The following is a 17856-nucleotide window of genomic DNA, read 5'->3' on the forward strand; positions in this document are numbered from 1 at the left end:
ATCAACAGAAAAGGGCTCTTCCGTGTCGATGTGACAACAGATCTCTAAAGAGTGATCTAAATTAAGTATAAATATAAAACACAAAATCATTGATTGTGTAAGTGTTCACACCTTTTAATATGACACACCGATTCATCACTAGAGTAGCCAATTGGTTTTAGAAGCTAAATGGAGACTGTTTTTGGAGATCTGTGTGCAGTCAAGGTGGTTCAACTGATTGTAGTGAAAACACACCTGTGTCTGGAAGGTCCGACTGCTGGTGAGTCAGATTCCTGGCAAAAACGACGCCACCCAGACAAAAGAAAACTCCAAGCAACTCCACAAAAAGATTATTAAAAACCAGAAGTCAGGAGATGGATACAAGAACATTTCCAAGTCACTGAATATCCCTTGGAGAACAATCAAGTCAATCATCAACAAATGGAAAGGATATGGCGCAGCTGTAAATCTGCCCAGAGCAGGCTGTCCTCAGAAACTGAGTGACCGTGCAAGAAGGGGACTAGTGAAGGAAGTCACCAAGAGACCTATGGCAACTCTGGAGGAGTTACAAGCTTCAGTGGCTGAGATGAGAGAGGCTGCGCATACAACAACTGTTGCCCGGGTGATTCAGCAGTCACAGCTTTATGGGAGAGTGGCAAAGAGAAAAGCTGACATGAAATATTGGCTGGAGTATCCCAGAAGCTGCATGGGAGACTCTGAAGTCAGCTGGAAGAAGGTTCTATGGTCTGATAAAATCAAAATTGAGCTTTGGCGTAAGCCAAACACTTCACATCATCAAAAATGCACCATCTCTATAGTGGAGCATGGTGGTGGCTGCATCGTGCGGTGGGGATGCTTCAATGCAGCAGGCCCTGGAGGGCTTGTGAAGGTAGAGGGTAAAGTGAATGCAGCAAAATACAGGGAAATCCTGGCGGAAAACCTAATGCAGTCTGTAAGAGAACTGCAACTTGGGAGAAGATTTGTTCTCCAGCAAGACAATGACCCCAAGTATAAAGCCAAAGCTACACAGGAATGGCTTAAAAACAACAAATTTAATGTCCTGGAGTGGCCAAGTCAGAGTCCTGACCTCAATCCAATTGAGAATTTGTGAATGGACATGAAAGGGGCTGTTCACTCACAATCCCCATGCAATCTGACAAGGCTTGTGCGGTTTTGTAAAGAAGAATGGGGGGAAATATCCGCGAGTGTCCAGCAAAGCTGATAGAGACCTATCCACACAGACTGAAGGTTGTGATTTCTGCCAAAGGTGAATCTACTAAATACTGAATTTTGTGTTTTAGATTTGTAATTAACTTAGGCCATTTTGTAGAGATCAGTTTTCACTTTGACCTGAAGAGTCTTTTTCCGTTGATCAGTGTCAAAAAGCCAAATTGAATTCACTCTGATTCTATGTTGTAAAACAAGAAAAACATGAAAACTTCCATGGGTGGGGGTGGGGGGGATACTTTTTACAGGCAGTGTAACATATAGCACTGCAGTACAGTACAGGTTCCGTACTTCGGGCCATCATGTTGGTTTAACATGATGGTCAATCCAATGCTTCCCTCCCACACAGCCCTCCAGTTTTCTATCGTCCATGTGCATAGTCTTTTAAATGCCAGTAACGTGTCTGTTTCTGCCAGCACCCCGCAAGTGCGTTACCTCACCACTCCCTGTGTAAGAAACTCTACCTCTGACACCCTACCCTCACCATACTTTCCTCCAATCACCTTAAAACACCCCTCGTGTCTGACATTTCCGTCCTGGGAGAAGAAGAGCTGACTTTTCATTGTACATGTGACAAAGGAAAGGAAAGGTATGTCGCATCCGGAATTTTCCATAGCGGGTGATTTCCTTCCACGCCGCTCTGACGTATTGAGAAATCGTGTACGAGGCAAGTTACATTGCCTTCTGCCGGGTGAGTTTTTAATTAAAGAGATGCCCTGCTCTTAACCCAGCACGCATGGAGAGCATACAAGGGTGCCGGCTGGATTCGAACTCGGGACCTCTCGCCCCAAAGAGCAGCGCTGATGCCACTATGCCACCAGCCAACAATAATAAAACAATTTACCGATAATCACCTCTGCTCGGCTTCACCCAAATCGGGCAGAAGATAGTGAAGCCTGAAAACACATACCCCCAGGCTAAAGGACAGCTTGTATCTCGCTGTTACAAGACTATTCAATGGTCCCGTAGTACGATAAGGTGGAATCCTGACCTCACAATCTTCCTCGTAATGATCCTGCACTTCATTCTCTGCCTATACTGCACTTTCTCTGAAACTGTAACTGTATTTTGTTGTTTTTCCACGTTTTACTTCAATTCACTGTAATGATCTGACAGGACCACTGTACCTCGATACATTTCATCATAATAAACCATTCCAATTACAAAACTTAGGTAAACGTGACGACAATAAACCAACTTTAAAATTTCAATTCCGCTCTTACATTTCCCAATTCACTCTCCAGCTCCAACACAGACAGGATTACCAACGAGGCCACCCGCAACATAACGATACTCGTTCAGTATGCCGTGGAGGTCGTGGTGACCAGGTGAGCATCCGGAGGTCTCACCAGCGCCTCGCTACCCACCCGCGTGAGGAGGGGAATGAGGGGTGGGTGAGATCGGGAGAATAGAGGGGACAGGAGGAATGGGGAGAGGGCAGGAGACTGAGTGGGGGGGGGGATATTGGGGATACTCCATCACTGTGTGGTTTGGAGCCGCCACCAAGCAGGATAGAACCAGACGACTGCGCACAGTGAGGACTGCCGAGTGCATCATTGGAGCCTCCCTGCCCTCTATTGTGGACCTGTACTCTTCCAGGTTGAAGAAGAGGGCGGGGAACACCATAAAGGACTCCTTCCATCCTGCGCACGGACTGTTTGAACTGCTTCCGTCTGGTAGGCGCTTCAGATCCCTCCAGACTAAGACTAATAGGCACTGGAGAAGTTTTTTCCCTACTGCGGTCACTTTGCTGAACAGTTAACTGCCGGTTAACTGTCGGCTAACTATTACTTCAATTGCACTACCTGTATGTATAATCTATATTTTCATTTATATTTATCATTATTATTGTTATGAGCAGAGAGACAACATATGCCGGAAGTAAATTCCTTGTATGTGCACAGGTACTTGGCGATTAAAGTCTGATTCTGATTCTGATACAGGGGAAGGGACGGGGAGAGGGAAAGGGGAGTAGAAGGGAGTGGACTCGGGAGGGAGAGAAGGGACAAGCAGAGGGGAGAGGACAGGGGATTGGACAGAGAGGGGGAATGGTACGGGATGGAGGCGAGCAGGGTGAAGGTAACTCAGGATGGGGATGGACAGAGAAGAAGGCCATACAGAAGGGGAACAGGAATGGGGAGACGGGACTGAGAAGAAAGTCGAGGGACTGTCAATGTGCGGACTGACTGTAAATTTGTTTCCTCGCAGTCTCAGCACCACACGCTACATACGGTTCACGGGGGACGACCAGGGGCCGAAGGGCGTGACTCACACATACAAGGTAGTGAGCAATCTCCCCCTCCTCTTACCCTACCCTCTCCTTCCCATCCCTCTCTCCTCAACTTTACTCCAGCCCGTCCGTCCTCCCTCTATACCCTCTCCGTTTCTACCCTCTAATCACATGCCCCTACAACTTTCTACCCCTACACCTCACTTCCAGACACCCTCCACCCACCACATTACCTCCGCAGCCGCTAATTCCAAACCACCAGCATCCTCCCACTCCTCCTCCTTCTCCCACCCCTCCCACCCTACCTTTCTCACTCTCCTCTAGCTCTAGGCTCCATTCACCTCCCCACGCACCACCCTTTACCAATTTCGCCCTCCCCCTCCCTCTCTCCTCCCACCCACCTCCAGACCGATAGATGCGCGGTCCTGTCGAGACCGCGGACGATGGATGATCGGGAAGGAGTGGGCCCCGGCGGGATTGCGGACAATTGGAGCAAACGGGAAGGGGCGGTGTCCGGATGGAAGTGCGGACGATGGGACTGATTGGGAAGGGGCGGTGTCCCGACGGAAGTGCGGACGATGGGTCTGATTGGGAAGGGGCGGTGTCCCGACGGAAGTGCGGACGATGGGACTGATTGGGAAGGGGCGGTTTCCCGATGGAAGCGCGGACGATGGGACTGATTGGGAAGGGGCGGTGTCCGGACGGAAGTGCGGACGATGGGACTGATTGGGAAGGGGCGGTGTCCCGACGGAAGTGCGGACGATGGGACTGATTGGGAAGGGGCGGTGTCCCGACGGAAGTGCGGACGATGGGACTGATTGGGAAGGGGCGGTGTCAGAACGGAAGTGCGGACGATGGGACTGATTGGGAAAGTGCGGTGTCCGGACGGAAGTGCGGACGATGGGACTGATTGGAAAGGGGCGGTGTCCCGACGGAAGTGCGGACGATGGGACTGATTGGGAAAGTGCGGTGTCCGGACGGAAGTGCGGACGATGGGACTGATTGGGAAGGGGCGGTGTCCCGACGGAAGTGCGGACGATGGGACTGATTGGGAAGGGGCGGTGTCCGGACGGAAGCGCGGACGATGGGACTGATTGGGAAGGGGCGGTGTCCGGACGGAAGTGCGGACGATGGGACTGATTGGGAAGGGGCGGTGTCCCGACGGAAGTGCGGACGATGGGACTGATTGGGAAAGTGCGGTGTCCGGACGGAAGTGCGGACGATGGGACTGATTGGGAAAGTGCGGTGTCCCGACGGAAGCGCGGACGATGGGACTGATTGGGAAAGTGCGGTGTCCGGACGGAAGTGCGGACGATGGGACTGATTGGGAAAGTGCGGTGTCCCGACGGAAGCGCGGACGATGGGACTGATTGGGAAAGTGCGGTATCCGGACGGAAGTGCGGACGATGGGACTGATTGGGAAGGGGCGGTGTCCGGACGGAAGTGCGGACGATGGGACTGATTGGGAAGGGGCGGTGTCCGGACGGAAGTGCGGACGATGGGACTGATTGGGAAGGGGCGGTGTCCGGACGGAAGTGCGGACGATGGGACTGATCGGGAAAGTGCGGTGTCCGGACGGAAGCGCGGACGATGGGACTGATTGGGAAGGGGCGGTGTCCGGACGGAAGTGCGGACGATGGGACTGATTGGGAAGGGGCGGTGTCCGGACGGAAGTGCGGACGATGGGACTGATTGGGAAGGGGCGGTGTCCCGACGGAAGCGCGGACGATGGGACTGATCGGGAAGGGGCGGTGTCCGGACGGAAGTGCGGACGATGGGACTGATTGGGAAAGTGCGGTGTCCGGACGGAAGCGCGGACGATGGGACTGATCGGGAAGGGGCGGTGTCCGGACGGAATTGCGGACGATGGGACTGATTGGGAAGGGGCGGTGTCCGGACGGAAGTGCGGACGATGGGACTGATCGGGAAGGGGCGGTGTCCGGACGGAAGTGCGGACGATGGGACTGATTGGGAAGGGGCGGTGTCCGGACGGAAGTGCGGACGATGGGGCTGATTGGGAAGGGGCGGTGTCACGATGGAAGTGCGGACGATGGGACTGATTGGGAAGGGGCGGTGTCCCGACGGAAGTGCGGACGATGGGACTGATTGGGAAGCGGCGGTGTACTGACGGAAGTGCGGACGATGGGACTGATTGGGAAGGGGCGGTGTCCGGACGGAAGCGCGGACGATTGGACTGATTGGGAAGGGGCGGTGTCCCGACGGAAGTGCGGACGATGGGACTGATTGGGAAGGGGCGGTGTCCCGACGGAAGCGCGGACGATGGGACTGATTGGGAAAGGGGCGGTGTCCGGACGGAAGTGCGGACGATGGGACTGATTGGGAAGGGGGGGTGTCCCGACGGAAGTGCGGACGATGGAGCTGATTGGGAAGGGGCGGTGTCCCGACGTAAGTGCGGACAATGGGACTGATTGGGAAGGGGCGGTGTACTGACGGAAGCGCGGACGATGGGACTGATCGGGAAGGGGCGGTGTCCGGACGGAAGTGCGGACGATGGGACTGATTGGGAAAGTGCGGTGTCCGGACGGAAGCGCGGACGATGGGACTGATTGGGAAGTGGCGGTGTCCGGACGGAAGTGCGGACGATGGGACTGATTGGGAAGGGGCGGTGTCCCGATGGAAGTGCGGACGATGGGACTGATTGGGAAGGGGCGGTGTCCCGACGGAAGTGCGGACGATGGGACTGATTGGGAAGGGGCGGTGTCCGGACGGAAGTGCGGACGATGGGACTGATTGGGAAAGTGCGGTGTCCGGACGGAAGAGCGGACGATGGGACTGATTGGGAAGGGGCGGTGTCCCGACGGAAGCGCGGACGATTGGACTGATTGGGAAGGGGCGGTGTCCCGACGGAAGCGCGGACGATGGGACTGATTGGGAAGGGGCGGTGTCCCGATGGAAGTGCGGACGATGGGACTGATTGGGAAGGGGCGGTGTCCCGACGGAAGTGCGGACGATGGGACTGATTGGGAAGGGGCGGTGTCCGGACGGAAGTGCGGACGATGGGACTGATTCGGAAAGTGCGGTGTCCGGACGGAAGTGCGGACGATGGGACTGATTGGGAAGGGGCGGTGTCCCGACGGAAGCGCGGACGATTGGACTGATTGGGAAGGGGCGGTGTCCCGACGGAAGTGCGGACGATGGGACTGATTGGGAAGGGGCGGTGTCCCGACGGAAGCGCGGACGATGGGACTGATTGGGAAGGGGCGGTGTCCGGACGGAAGTGCGGACGATGGGACTGATTGGGAAGGGGCGGTGTCACGACGGAAGTGCGGACGATGGGACTGATTGGGAAGGGGCGGTGTCCCGATGGAAGTGCGGACGATGGGACTGATTGGGAAGGGGCGGTGTCCCGACCGAAGTGCGGACGATGGGACTGATTGTGAAGGGGCGGTGTCCGGACGGAAGTGCGGACGATGGGGCTGATTGGGAAGGGGCGGTGTCACGATGGAGGTGCGGACGATGAGACTGATTGGGAAGGGGCGGTGTCAGAACGGAAGTGCGGACGATGGGACTGATTGGGAAGGGGCGGTGTCCCGACGGAAGTGCGGACGATGGGACTGATTGGGAAGGGGCGGTGTCCGGACGGAAGCGCGGACGATGGGACTGATTGGGAAAGTGCGGTGTCCGGAAGGAAGTGCGGACGATGGGACTGATTGGGAAAGTGCGGTGTCCGGACGGAAGTGCGGACGATGGGACTGATTGGGAAGGGGCGGTGTCCCGACGGAAGCGCGGACGATGGGACTGATTGGGAAAGTGCGGTGTCCGGACGGAAGTGCGGACGATGGGACTGATTGGGAAGGGGCGGTGTCCGGACGGAAGTGCGGACGAAGGGACTGACTGGGAAGGGGCGGTGTCCGGACGGAAGTGCGGACGATGGGACTGATTGGGAAGGGGCGGTGTCCGAACGGAAGTGCGGACGATGGGACTGATCGGGAAAGTGCGGTGTCCGGACGGAAGCGCGGACGATGGGACTGATTGGGAAGGGGCGGTGTCCGGACGGAAGTGCGGACGATGGGACTGATTGGGAAGGGGCGGTGTCCGGACGGAAGTGCGGACGATGGGACTGATTGGGAAGGGGCGGTGTCCCGACGGAAGCGCGGACGATGGGACTGATCGGGAAGGGGCGGTGTCCGGACGGAAGTGCGGACGATGGGACTGATTGGGAAAGTGCGGTGTCCGGACGGAAGCGCGGACGATGGGACTGATCGGGAAGGGGCGGTGTCCGGACGGAAGTGCGGACGATGGGACTGATTGGGAAGGGGCGGTGTCCGGACGGAAGTGCGGACGATGGGACTGATCGGGAAGGGGCGGTGTCCGGACGGAAGTGCGGACGATGGGACTGATTGGGAAGGGGCGGTGTCCGGACGGAAGTGCGGACGATGGGACTGATTGGGAAGGGGCGATGTCCCGACGGAAGCGCGGACGATGGGACTGATCGGGAAGGGGCGGTGTCCGGACGGAAGTGCGGACGATGGGACTGATTGGGAATGTGCGGTGTCCCGACGGAAGCGCGGACGATGGGACTGATTGGGAAGTGGCGGTGTCCGGACGGAAGTGCGGACGATGGGACTGATTGGGATGGGGCGGTGTCCCGATGGAAGTGCGGACGATGGGACTGATTGGGAAGGGGCGGTGTCCCGACGGAAGTGCGGACGATGGGACTGATTGGGAAGGGGCGGTGTCCGGACGGAAGTGCGGACGATGGGACTGATTGGGAAAGTGCGGTGTCCGGACGGAAGTGCGGACGATGGGGCTGATTGTGAAGGGGCGGTGTCCGGACGGAAGTGCGGACGATGGGGCTGATTGGGAAGGGGCGGTGTCACGATGGAAGTGCGGACGATGGGACTGATTGGGAAGGGGCGGTGTCCCGACGGAAGTGCGGACGATGGGACTGATTGGGAAGCGGCGGTGTACTGACGGAAGTGCGGACGATGGGACTGATTGGGAAGGGGCGGTGTCCGGACGGAAGCGCGGACGATTGGACTGATTGGGAAGGGGCGGTGTCCCGACGGAAGTGCGGACGATGGGACTGATTGGGAAGGGGCGGTGTCCCGACGGAAGCGCGGACGATGGGACTGATTGGGAAAGGGGCGGTGTCCGGACGGAAGTGCGGACGATGGGACTGATTGGGAAGGGGCGGTGCCCCGACGGAAGTGCGGACGATGGGACTGATTGGGAAGGGGCGGTGTCCCGACGTAAGTGCGGACGATGGGACTGATTGGGAAGGGGCGGTGTGCTGACGGAAGCGCGGACGATGGGACTGATCGGGAAGGGGCGGTGTCCGGACGGAAGTGCGGACGATGGGACTGATTGGGAAATTGCGGTGTCCGGACGGAAGCGCGGACGATGGGACTGATTGGGAAGTGGCGGTGTCCGGACGGAAGTGCGGACGATGGGACTGATTGGGAAGGGGCGGTGTCCCGATGGAAGTGCGGACGATGGGACTGATTGGGAAGGGGCGGTGTCCCGACGGAAGTGCGGACGATGGGACTGATTGGGAAAGTGCGGTGTCCGGACGGAAGAGCGGACGATGGGACTGATTGGGAAGGGGCGGTGTCCCGACGGAAGCGCGGACGATTGGACTGATTGGGAAGGGGCGGTGTCCCGACGGAAGTGCGGACAATGGGACTGATTGGGAAGGGGCGGTGTCCCGACGGAAGCGCGGACGATGGGACTGATTGGGAAGGGGCGGTGTCCCGATGGAAGTGCGGACGATGGGACTGATTGGGAAGGGGCGGTGTCCCGACGGAAGTGCGGACGATGGGACTGATTGGGAAGGGGCGGTGTCCGGACGGAAGTGCGGACGATGGGACTGATTGGGAAAGTGCGGTGTCCGGACGGAAGTGCGGACGATGGGACTGATTGGGAAGGGGCGGTGTCCCGACGGAAGCGCGGACGATTGGACTGATTGGGAAGGGGCGGTGTCCCGACGGAAGTGCGGACGATGGGACTGATTGGGAAGGGGCGGTGTCCCGACGGAAGCGCGGACGATGGGACAGATTGGGAAGGGGCGGTGTCCGGACGGAAGTGCGGACGATGGGACTGATTGGGAAGGGGCGGTGTCACGACGGAAGTGCGGACGATGGGACTGATTGGGAAGGGGCGGTGTCCCGATGGAAGTGCGGACGATGGGACTGATTGGGAAGGGGCGGTGTCCCGACGGAAGTGCGGACGATGGGACTGATTGTGAAGGGGCGGTGTCCGGACGGAAGTGCGGACGATGGGGCTGATTGGGAAGGGGCGGTGTCACGATGGAGGTGCGGACGATGGGACTGATTGGGAAGGGGCGGTGTCCCGACGGAAGTGCGGACGATGGGACTGATTGGGAAGCGGCGGTTTACTGACGGAAGTGCGGACGATGGGACTGATTGGGAAGGGGCGGTGTCCGGACGGAAGCGCGGACGATTGGACTGATTGGGAAGGGGCGGTGTCCCGACGGAAGTGCGGACGATGGGACTGATTGGGAAGGGGCGGTGTCCCGACGGAAGCGCGGACGATGGGACTGATTGGGAAGGGGCGGTGTCCGGACGGAAGTGCGGACGATGGGACTGATTGGGAAGGGGCGGTGTCCCGACGGTAGTGCGGACGATGGGACTGATTGGGAAGGGGCGGTGTCCCGACGGAAGTGCGGACGATGGGACTGATTGGGAAGGGGCGGGGTACTGACGGAAGCGCGGACGATGTGACTGATTGGGAAGGGGCGGTGTCCGGACGGAAGTGCGGACGATGGGACTGATTGGGAAGTGGCGGTGTCCCGACGGAAGTGCGGACGATGGGACAGATTGGGAAGGGGCGGTGTCCGGACGGAAGCGCGGACGATGGGACTGATTGGGAAGGGGCGGTGTCCCGACGGATGTGCGGACGATGGGACTGATTGGGAAGGGGCGGTGTCCGGACGGAAGCGCGGACGATGGGACTGATTGGGAAGGGGCAGTGTCCGGACGGAAGTGCGGACGATGGGACTGATTGGGAAGGGGCGGTGTCCCGGCGGAAGTGCGGACGATGGGACTGATTGGGAAGGGGCGGTGTCCCGACGGAAGTGCGGACGATGGGACTGATTGGGAAAGTGCGGTGTCCCGACGGAAGCGCGGACGATGGGACTTATCGGGAAGGGGCGGTGTCCGGACGGAAGCGCGGACGATGGGACTGATTGGGATGGGGCGGTGTACTGACGGAAGTGCGGACGATGGGACTGATTGTGAAGGGGCGGTGTCCCGACGGAAGTGCGGACGATGGGACTGATTGGGAAAGTGCGGTGTCCGGATGGAAGTGCGGACGATGGGACTGATTGGGAAAGTGCGGTCTCCGGACGGAAGTGCAGACGATGGGACTGATTGGGAAGGGGCGGTGTCCCGACGGAAGTGCGGACGATGGGACTGATTGGGAAGGGGCGGTGTCCCGACGAAAGTGCGGACTATGGGACTGATTGGGAAGGGGCGGTGTCCCGACGGAAGTGCGGACGATGGGACTGATTGGGAAGGGGCGGTGTCCCGACGGAAGTGCGGACGATGGGACTGATTGGGAAGGGGCGGTGTCCGGACGGAAGTGCGGACGATGGGACTGATTGGGAAGGGGCGGTGTCCGGACGGAAGTGCGGACGATGGGACTGATTGGGAAGGGGCGGTGTCCCGACGGAAGTGCGGACGATGGGACTGATTGGGAAAGTGCGGTGTCCGGACGGAAGTGCGGACGATGGGACTGATCGGGAAAGTGCGGTGTCCGGACGGAAGCGCGGACGATGGGACTGATTGGGAAGGGGCGGTGTCCGGACGGAAGTGCGGACGATGGGACTGATTGGGAAGGGGCGGTGTCCGGACGGAAGTGCGGACGATGGGACTGATTGGGAAGGGGCGATGTCCCGACGGAAGCGCGGACGATGGGACTGATCGGGAAGGGGCGGTGTCCGGACGGAAGTGCGGACGATGGGACTGATTGGGAAAGTGCGGTGTCCGGACGGAAGCGCGGACGATGGGACTGATCGGGAAGGGGCGGTGTCCGGACGGAAGTGCGGACGATGGGACTGATTGGGAAAGTGCGGTGTCCGGACGGAAGTGCGGACGCTGGGACTGATTAGGAAGGGGCGGTGTCCCGACGGAAGCGCGGACGATGGGACTGATTGGGTAAGTGCGGTGTCCGGACGGAAGTGCGGACGATGGGACTGATCGGGAAAGTGCGGTCCGGACGGAAGCGCGGACGATGGGACTGATTGGGAAGGGGCGGTGTCCGGACGGAAGTGCGGACGATGGGACTGATTGGGAAGGGGCGGTGTCCGGACGGAAGTGCGGACGATGGGACTGATTGGGAAGGGGCGATGTCCCGACGGAAGCGCGGACGATGGGACTGATCGGGAAGGGGCGGTGTCCGGACGGAAGTGCGGACGATGGGACTGATTGGGAAAGTGCGGTGTCCGGACGGAAGCGCGGACGATGGGACTGATCGGGAAGGGGCGGTGTCCGGACGGAAGTGCGGACGATGGGACTGATTGGGAAAGTGCGGTGTCCGGACGGAAGTGCGGACGCTGGGACTGATTGGGAAGGGGCGGTGTCCCGACGGAAGCGCGGACGATGGGACTGATTGGGAAGGGGCGGTGTCCGGACGGAAGTGCGGACGATGGGACTGATTGGGAAGGGGCGGTGTCCGGGCGGAAGTGCGGACGATGGGACTGATTGGGAAAGTGCGGTGTCCGGACGGAAGTGCGGACGATGGGACTGATTGGGAAGGGGCGGTGTCCCGACGGAAGCGCGGACGATGGGACTGTTCGGGAAGGGGCGGTGTCCCGACGGAAGCGCGGACGATGAGACTGATTGGGAAAGTGCGGTGTCCTGCCGAAAGTTTCTCACCCTTCTCTCTTTTCTCCCAGGTGGAAAATCTGGGCCCCTACCCTGTCCCGCTCATACTGAACTTCACCTTCACCCAGAAGATCAGGAACTTTGTTTCATGGAATGCGCGGATTGATCACGAAGAGACTAAGGTGCGTCTCGGTCACTAATCTAGGAGCGTGGTCACTTTACCCCATACCCAAGGATGATGTGAACGCAGGTGGGGGGGGTCTCCAGTGAGTTCCAGGGATCTGGGCTGTTCAGACAGCCAATTATCCCAGTCACAGAGGGATCTGATCGAGCTTCACGGGGATCGTGGTGGGAGGAAGAGGAAGGCGGGATGTGAGAGAGAAATAGAGGAGGGGGACAAAGAGGGCAAGTGCAGGATTGGGGAGGAATAAGAGGGAGATCCAGTTGGAAAAGGTAGGGCGATAGAAGTGGTGGAACGGTGAGAGAGAGGGTGGAGAAATGGACCAGAGAGGATAGAGAGAAGGGGGAGGAGAGGACACGGGGGGGGGGGGGGTGGGATTGAAGGGGAAGGAGAGGAGTGGGGGAGGAGCAGGAAAATAGAGAGAGGAGAGAATGAGTAAACAGGAGGCGAACGAGTAGAGGGAAGGAGGAGGAGGAGGAGGGGAGAGTACAGATGGGGAAGGGAGAGTGGAGGCAGAAAGTGGAAGAGAGCAGTGTGAGACATACTGAGGAGAGACAGGGGTAGGGCTGAGGAGGGGGAGGTAGGGAGTGCATAAGGGACAGACGGGTAGAGAGAGAAAGATGGAGTTGCGAGAGAAATAAGAAGAGTGGGTGGGCGAGTGGTGGAGAGGGAAGTGAGGAGGGGGAGAGAGAGAGTGTGGAGAGAGGCACGGAACGAGGGGAAGGAGATAGTCGGGATTGAGAGAAATCATACTAGGGGACCACTCAATAATCTTATAACACCGTGAGAGACCGACCTTGAGCCTGGTGGGACGCGTCATTTGTATCTTCTGTACCATGGGCGGCGGGTGCAGAAGACAGAATGTACGGTGTGGGTCGGGACTTTGATAGACAGAATCCATGGAGATGGAGCTGTTTTTCACAATGACCTGAATTATGTCCACAACCTTCTGCAGTTCCACGTGCAGAGGAGTTGCGTAGCAAGCCGCCACGCGTCCCCATACGCTGCACGCGACCAGTGATGGATTATGGGGAAGGATAGGGAGGTTACGGACAGACAAGGGAGGGGTGTTCTGTGTAAAGAGTACACTAACGTGACCTGTTCCCACCTACAGGACCAGAAACCGAAGTGTAGCGACCCCATGGAGTCTCCGAAAGACGCCATCCAGGATCTGCTCAAGGGAAAGGTTAGGGGGGAGCAAGTGCGGGGCAGAAGGAAGGAGAGAGGGTTCGGCGCGGGACAACGGGAGAGTGAGGAGGTAGAGCCGCGGAAAGGGCGGAGTGTGAGGAGGGAGAGGCAACGAAAGAGGTGGGAGCTCCGGAACGCCTCTCTCCTCCCTCTCGGCCCAAACTGCCAGCTCCTCCTTCGCAGATTATTCAGCCTTCTCCCTCCCTCAATACTCCAACATCTCCTCCCCCACTCCTTGATCCACCACTCTCTATTTATGCTCCACGCTCCCCCCCCCCAATCCTCGCACCCAGCCCTCCGAAACCCCACCTCTCTCCAGCCCCGATAACTAACCCATCTACATTTGTCCCCAAAACCCACTCTTCACCCACCTGCCCCAGCTCCTCCTACCCTGGCTACATCATCCCTTCCCTCTGCAGCTCAATCTCTCTTACCTCTCCACCCCTCCCTGAACTCTTACCACCCCCCGAACTTCACCCCCCCCGAACTTCACCCCACTGACCCCTCACCACATTACCCCTTTTCCCCATCCCCATCTCCCCTCTCCCTATGTACCTTTCCCCCGTACCACCAAGTTCCGTCTCTTCCTTCGGTTCTCAACTCCTCTCTCCTCGACTCTCCCCCACCCGAGACACAACCCCTCGACCGGCCCACCAGCACCCGGCCTCGGACCATAAGGCGAGGAACTGAGGGCAGCTCTGGAGCGCTGCTCGTACAGTCCGAAGTGGGGTGGGAGTTCTCCTCTGTTGTTGCTGACCACAGACCCTGCTCTTCCCCCCACCCCGCAGGAGACCTCCGGGATTCAGGTCCAGACGGTCGTCTGCAACTTCCACTCAAACCCCAAAAACATAACGGAATTCCAGCTGAAGGGCTTCGTACAGCTACAGGTATTGAGGGGATGGGGAAAAGTAGGGTCAAGTGAGGACGGGAAGGGACTAGGGGTATATGGTGATGGGGAGGTGCTGGGGGAATGGTGGGGGTCACGGTGACGAATAGGTTCTGGGGTGTTATGGTGAAGGGGAGGTGCTGTGGTGTCACGGTGATGGGGAGGTGCTGGGGGAATGGTGAGGGTCACGGTGACGAATAGGTTCTGGGGTATTATGGTGACGGGGAGGTGCTGTGGTGTCACGGTGACGGGGTGGTGCTGGGGGAATGGTGGGGGTCAGGTTGATGGGGAGGTGCTGGGGGAATGGTGGGGGTCAGGATGGGGAGGTGCTGGGGTGTCACGGTGTCGGGGAGGTGCTGAGGTGTCACGGTGACGCAGAGGTGCTGGGGGAATGGTGGGGGTCACGGTGACGGAGAGGTGCTGGGGGAATGGTGGGGTTCGTGGTGACGGGAAGGTGCTGGGGGAATGATGGGGGTCACGGTGACGGGTGGGAATGGTGGGGTTCGTGGTGACGGGAAGGTGCTGGGGGAATGATGGGGGTCACGGTGACGGAGGGCAGCTGGGGGAGGGGGAGGGTCACAGACGGGCTTTGGCTAAGAGGTTTCTGGGAGGGGGAGCTGTGAGCGGGTTCGAGCCGCCTCTGATTCCACCCTCTTTGCATCTCCCCACAGCCTAACGGGGAACTGTCCACGACGACCCTGTTCAGCTCGGCTCTCCTCTCTGTAAACAGCTCCCGCCACATCAGCCAGAAGGGAAAACTCAGCCTCAAGGCGGAGGTAATGAACGTGCACAGCCTGATCCCAAGATCTGGGCATGGCGAGGCTGTGAGAATGTTCAAGAATCAGTCCCACCTGTCTCTGCTACATTCCACAAAAAATCCCCCCACAAATCACTCATTAAAACATTCCCGCCCCTTCCTATTCACTCCCACCGTCCGCGGACACAATAGGACGCGCCCCTTCCCATTTACTCCCAACGGGATCTTACACCTTTCCGTCTCTCCCGACTTCTGCACTCCGAATACATCCCAGTCCACTCCCAGAGTCCAAATTCCCAATGGGACCCCACCCTTCTGGTCCTCTCCCACCTTACACACTCCTATTGGGACGCACAGCTTCCTATTCACTCCCATCGTCCGCGCTCCCAGCAGGACCCCGCACTTCCACATTCACTCATTCACTCCGCCCCTTCACGTTGATCTCTACCGCCTGCTCACAATTGGGGTTTGTGTAACTCCTCACGCAGGGACAGACGGAGGTGCAAGTCGACCCAAAGAGCAAAAAGATGCTGATAGCCATCGGCAGCGGGTGTGGACTGTTACTCCTCATCATTGTCATCCTCATCCTCTGGAAGGTTAGGGCGCTGCATCTCCGGGATGGAGGGAAGGACGGCGAGGAGTGAGGGAGCGCTGCTGGCGGTGGGGGCGGGGGGTGGGGGGGGGACAGCGAGAAAGGAGAGTTGCGCTGGGAGCGTCAAGCTGAGAGGGAGCACTGCCGGGATGTAACTGTGAAGGAGAGAGTGGCGCAGAAAGGGCAGAAAGGAGTGAGTGTGGGAGGGGTGATAAGGGGCAAGAGGGGATGAGCTAGGAGATGGATTGAGGAGGGGATAGAGCAAAAACGGAAGCTGGGAAAGAGAGAATGGAGGGGAGGCGAGAAGGCAGAAAGGGCCGCCGGCGGGAATGTTTGGGCGGAGGGACCCCTTATTAGACGGCTGCTTTGGAGATGGGCTGTGATTGGCCGCGCTCCCTCTGGGTTAGATCCTCACTCCCTGACTCCAGCCCTTCTCCCTGGTTCCCAGTTTGGATTCTTCAAGCGGTCTTCCCCTGAGAGTTATGACGACGGGGTGCAAGCAGCCGAGAATCAGAAAATGATAGGGATGGATGGGAAAGCAGACGCCTCAGCAATGGCCAATGACAACGAGGGACCGGCGAACGGCAGCTCTCCATCGCCCAATGACGACGCAACGTTGACCAATGCAGAAGCCTCCCCATCTCCTTGACCCCCTTCCCATGCCCGTCTCCCTCTCCCTGTTAATCCCTGCAATACTCCTGCGTCGTTATACCCTTTTCCCCTTGCCCACTCCTCAGTTCCGTGTCTCCCCACCCGCCTGTCTCTTTCTCCCTTACTGCATCTACACAATGGACTGGGGTCATATTGTCTTCGATCCAGAATCTCAGCCATTTCGCTTGAAGGGTGAGGGATGAGAGGGGTTGGGCTGTGCTGTCGGGCCACAGTGAGAGAACGAACAGCAAGGTAGAGCGACTAAGAGTTTACTTGTCTGGAAGTTGGAGAAGGGAGAGGAGGAAAGGAATAGAGGGAAGAAGAAATGGGGGAGAAAGTGGAGGGAGATGGAGGAGAGGTGTGGGGTGGAAGGGTAAGAATGGAGAAAATGGGGAGGGTGATAGTGGATGGGAAGGAACAGGGTGAGAGGAGGGGAGAGGCAAGGAAGGAATGGGAGGACGGGTGTGGAGTGGAAAAGAAGGAGCAGAAGAGGAGGCAGCGAAGATGCGTGGAGGAAGCAGAAAAATGGATGAGGGGTGAGAGGGTGGGATGTGAGTGGGTGGGTGGAGGAGAGAAGAAAGGAAGAGTGGGGAAGGAAATGAGAAGGGGAGGGAATGTAAGTGAGGAAAAGAGGAGAAGGAAGATGAACAGATGTTGGGACAGATTTTGGGAAGGAAGGGGAAGAGTGAAAGGGAGGATGAGAGAAGTAGAGCTGGAGAGGAGCAATGGAGAGAAGGGGAAAGAAGGAGGAGGAATAGAGGGATAGGTGGGTTGTAGAGGGAAATAGAATGGGAAGTGAGAGAGTGAAGAGGTAGAAGGGGCAGAGAGTGAGGGAGGGAGGGAGAGAGATGGAAGGAAAGGCAGGGGTAGAGTCAGCAGCGTCGGAGGAAGGAAGGAGGTAACGTCTATCAGTATGAGAGAGGGAGGAAGGGAAGAGGAAAAGAGGAAATATTGAGGGAGGGTCGAAGGAGGAAGTAGGGATTGTATCTGAGAGGGAGGGTGGGATGGGATTGAGGGAGGGGAGAGTGGTTAGGGAGGAATGGGATCAATTTGGAGGAGGGCTGGGTTTGGGTGGGGTGGGTGCTGGGAGGGTGGAAAACATAGTTTGCCTTGACGGAGGGCCGTTCGCGTGGTGAGGCGTTAACGCGATGTCGGCCTCGTCAGCCAACGGGGACGTTTAGCTTCTTTCCCGTCCGCGGTTTCCGGCAAGAAATGATGGGCCAGAGATGCTCCCGAGTCGGCTGCTGGTGGTCCCGGCGATCAGTTTCATTATTGTCCTGTCGACTGAGATACCGTGAAAAGCGTTTGGAAATGGAATTGATTTATTATTGGCCCGAGATAGAGTGAAAAGCTTGTCT

General features: G+C 58.4%; 1 protein-coding gene across 4 annotated transcripts in view; it reads left to right on the forward strand.

Moving 5' to 3' along the window:
- LOC132382878 (integrin alpha-M-like) overlaps positions 1 to 17484 on the forward strand; it is a 78416-nt gene extending 60932 nt beyond the window's left edge. For all 4 annotated transcript variants that reach the window (XM_059953377.1, XM_059953375.1, XM_059953378.1 and 1 more), the window contains exons 24-31: positions 2451 to 2534; positions 3415 to 3487; positions 12315 to 12425; positions 13539 to 13610; positions 14401 to 14499; positions 15170 to 15274; positions 15744 to 15851; positions 16296 to 17484. In XM_059953377.1, coding sequence (XP_059809360.1) covers positions 2451 to 2534; positions 3415 to 3487; positions 12315 to 12425; positions 13539 to 13610; positions 14401 to 14499; positions 15170 to 15274; positions 15744 to 15851; positions 16296 to 16496 — 853 coding nt within the window. In that variant the 3' untranslated portion in view covers positions 16497 to 17484. The remainder of the gene's footprint in view (positions 1 to 2450; positions 2535 to 3414; positions 3488 to 12314; positions 12426 to 13538; positions 13611 to 14400; positions 14500 to 15169; positions 15275 to 15743; positions 15852 to 16295) is intronic.
- Positions 17485 to 17856: the final 372 nt, after the last annotated feature.

This window comes from Hypanus sabinus, chromosome 29, assembly GCF_030144855.1.
Source record: "Hypanus sabinus isolate sHypSab1 chromosome 29, sHypSab1.hap1, whole genome shotgun sequence".
In the NCBI taxonomy this organism is placed as follows: domain Eukaryota; kingdom Metazoa; phylum Chordata; class Chondrichthyes; order Myliobatiformes; family Dasyatidae; genus Hypanus; species Hypanus sabinus.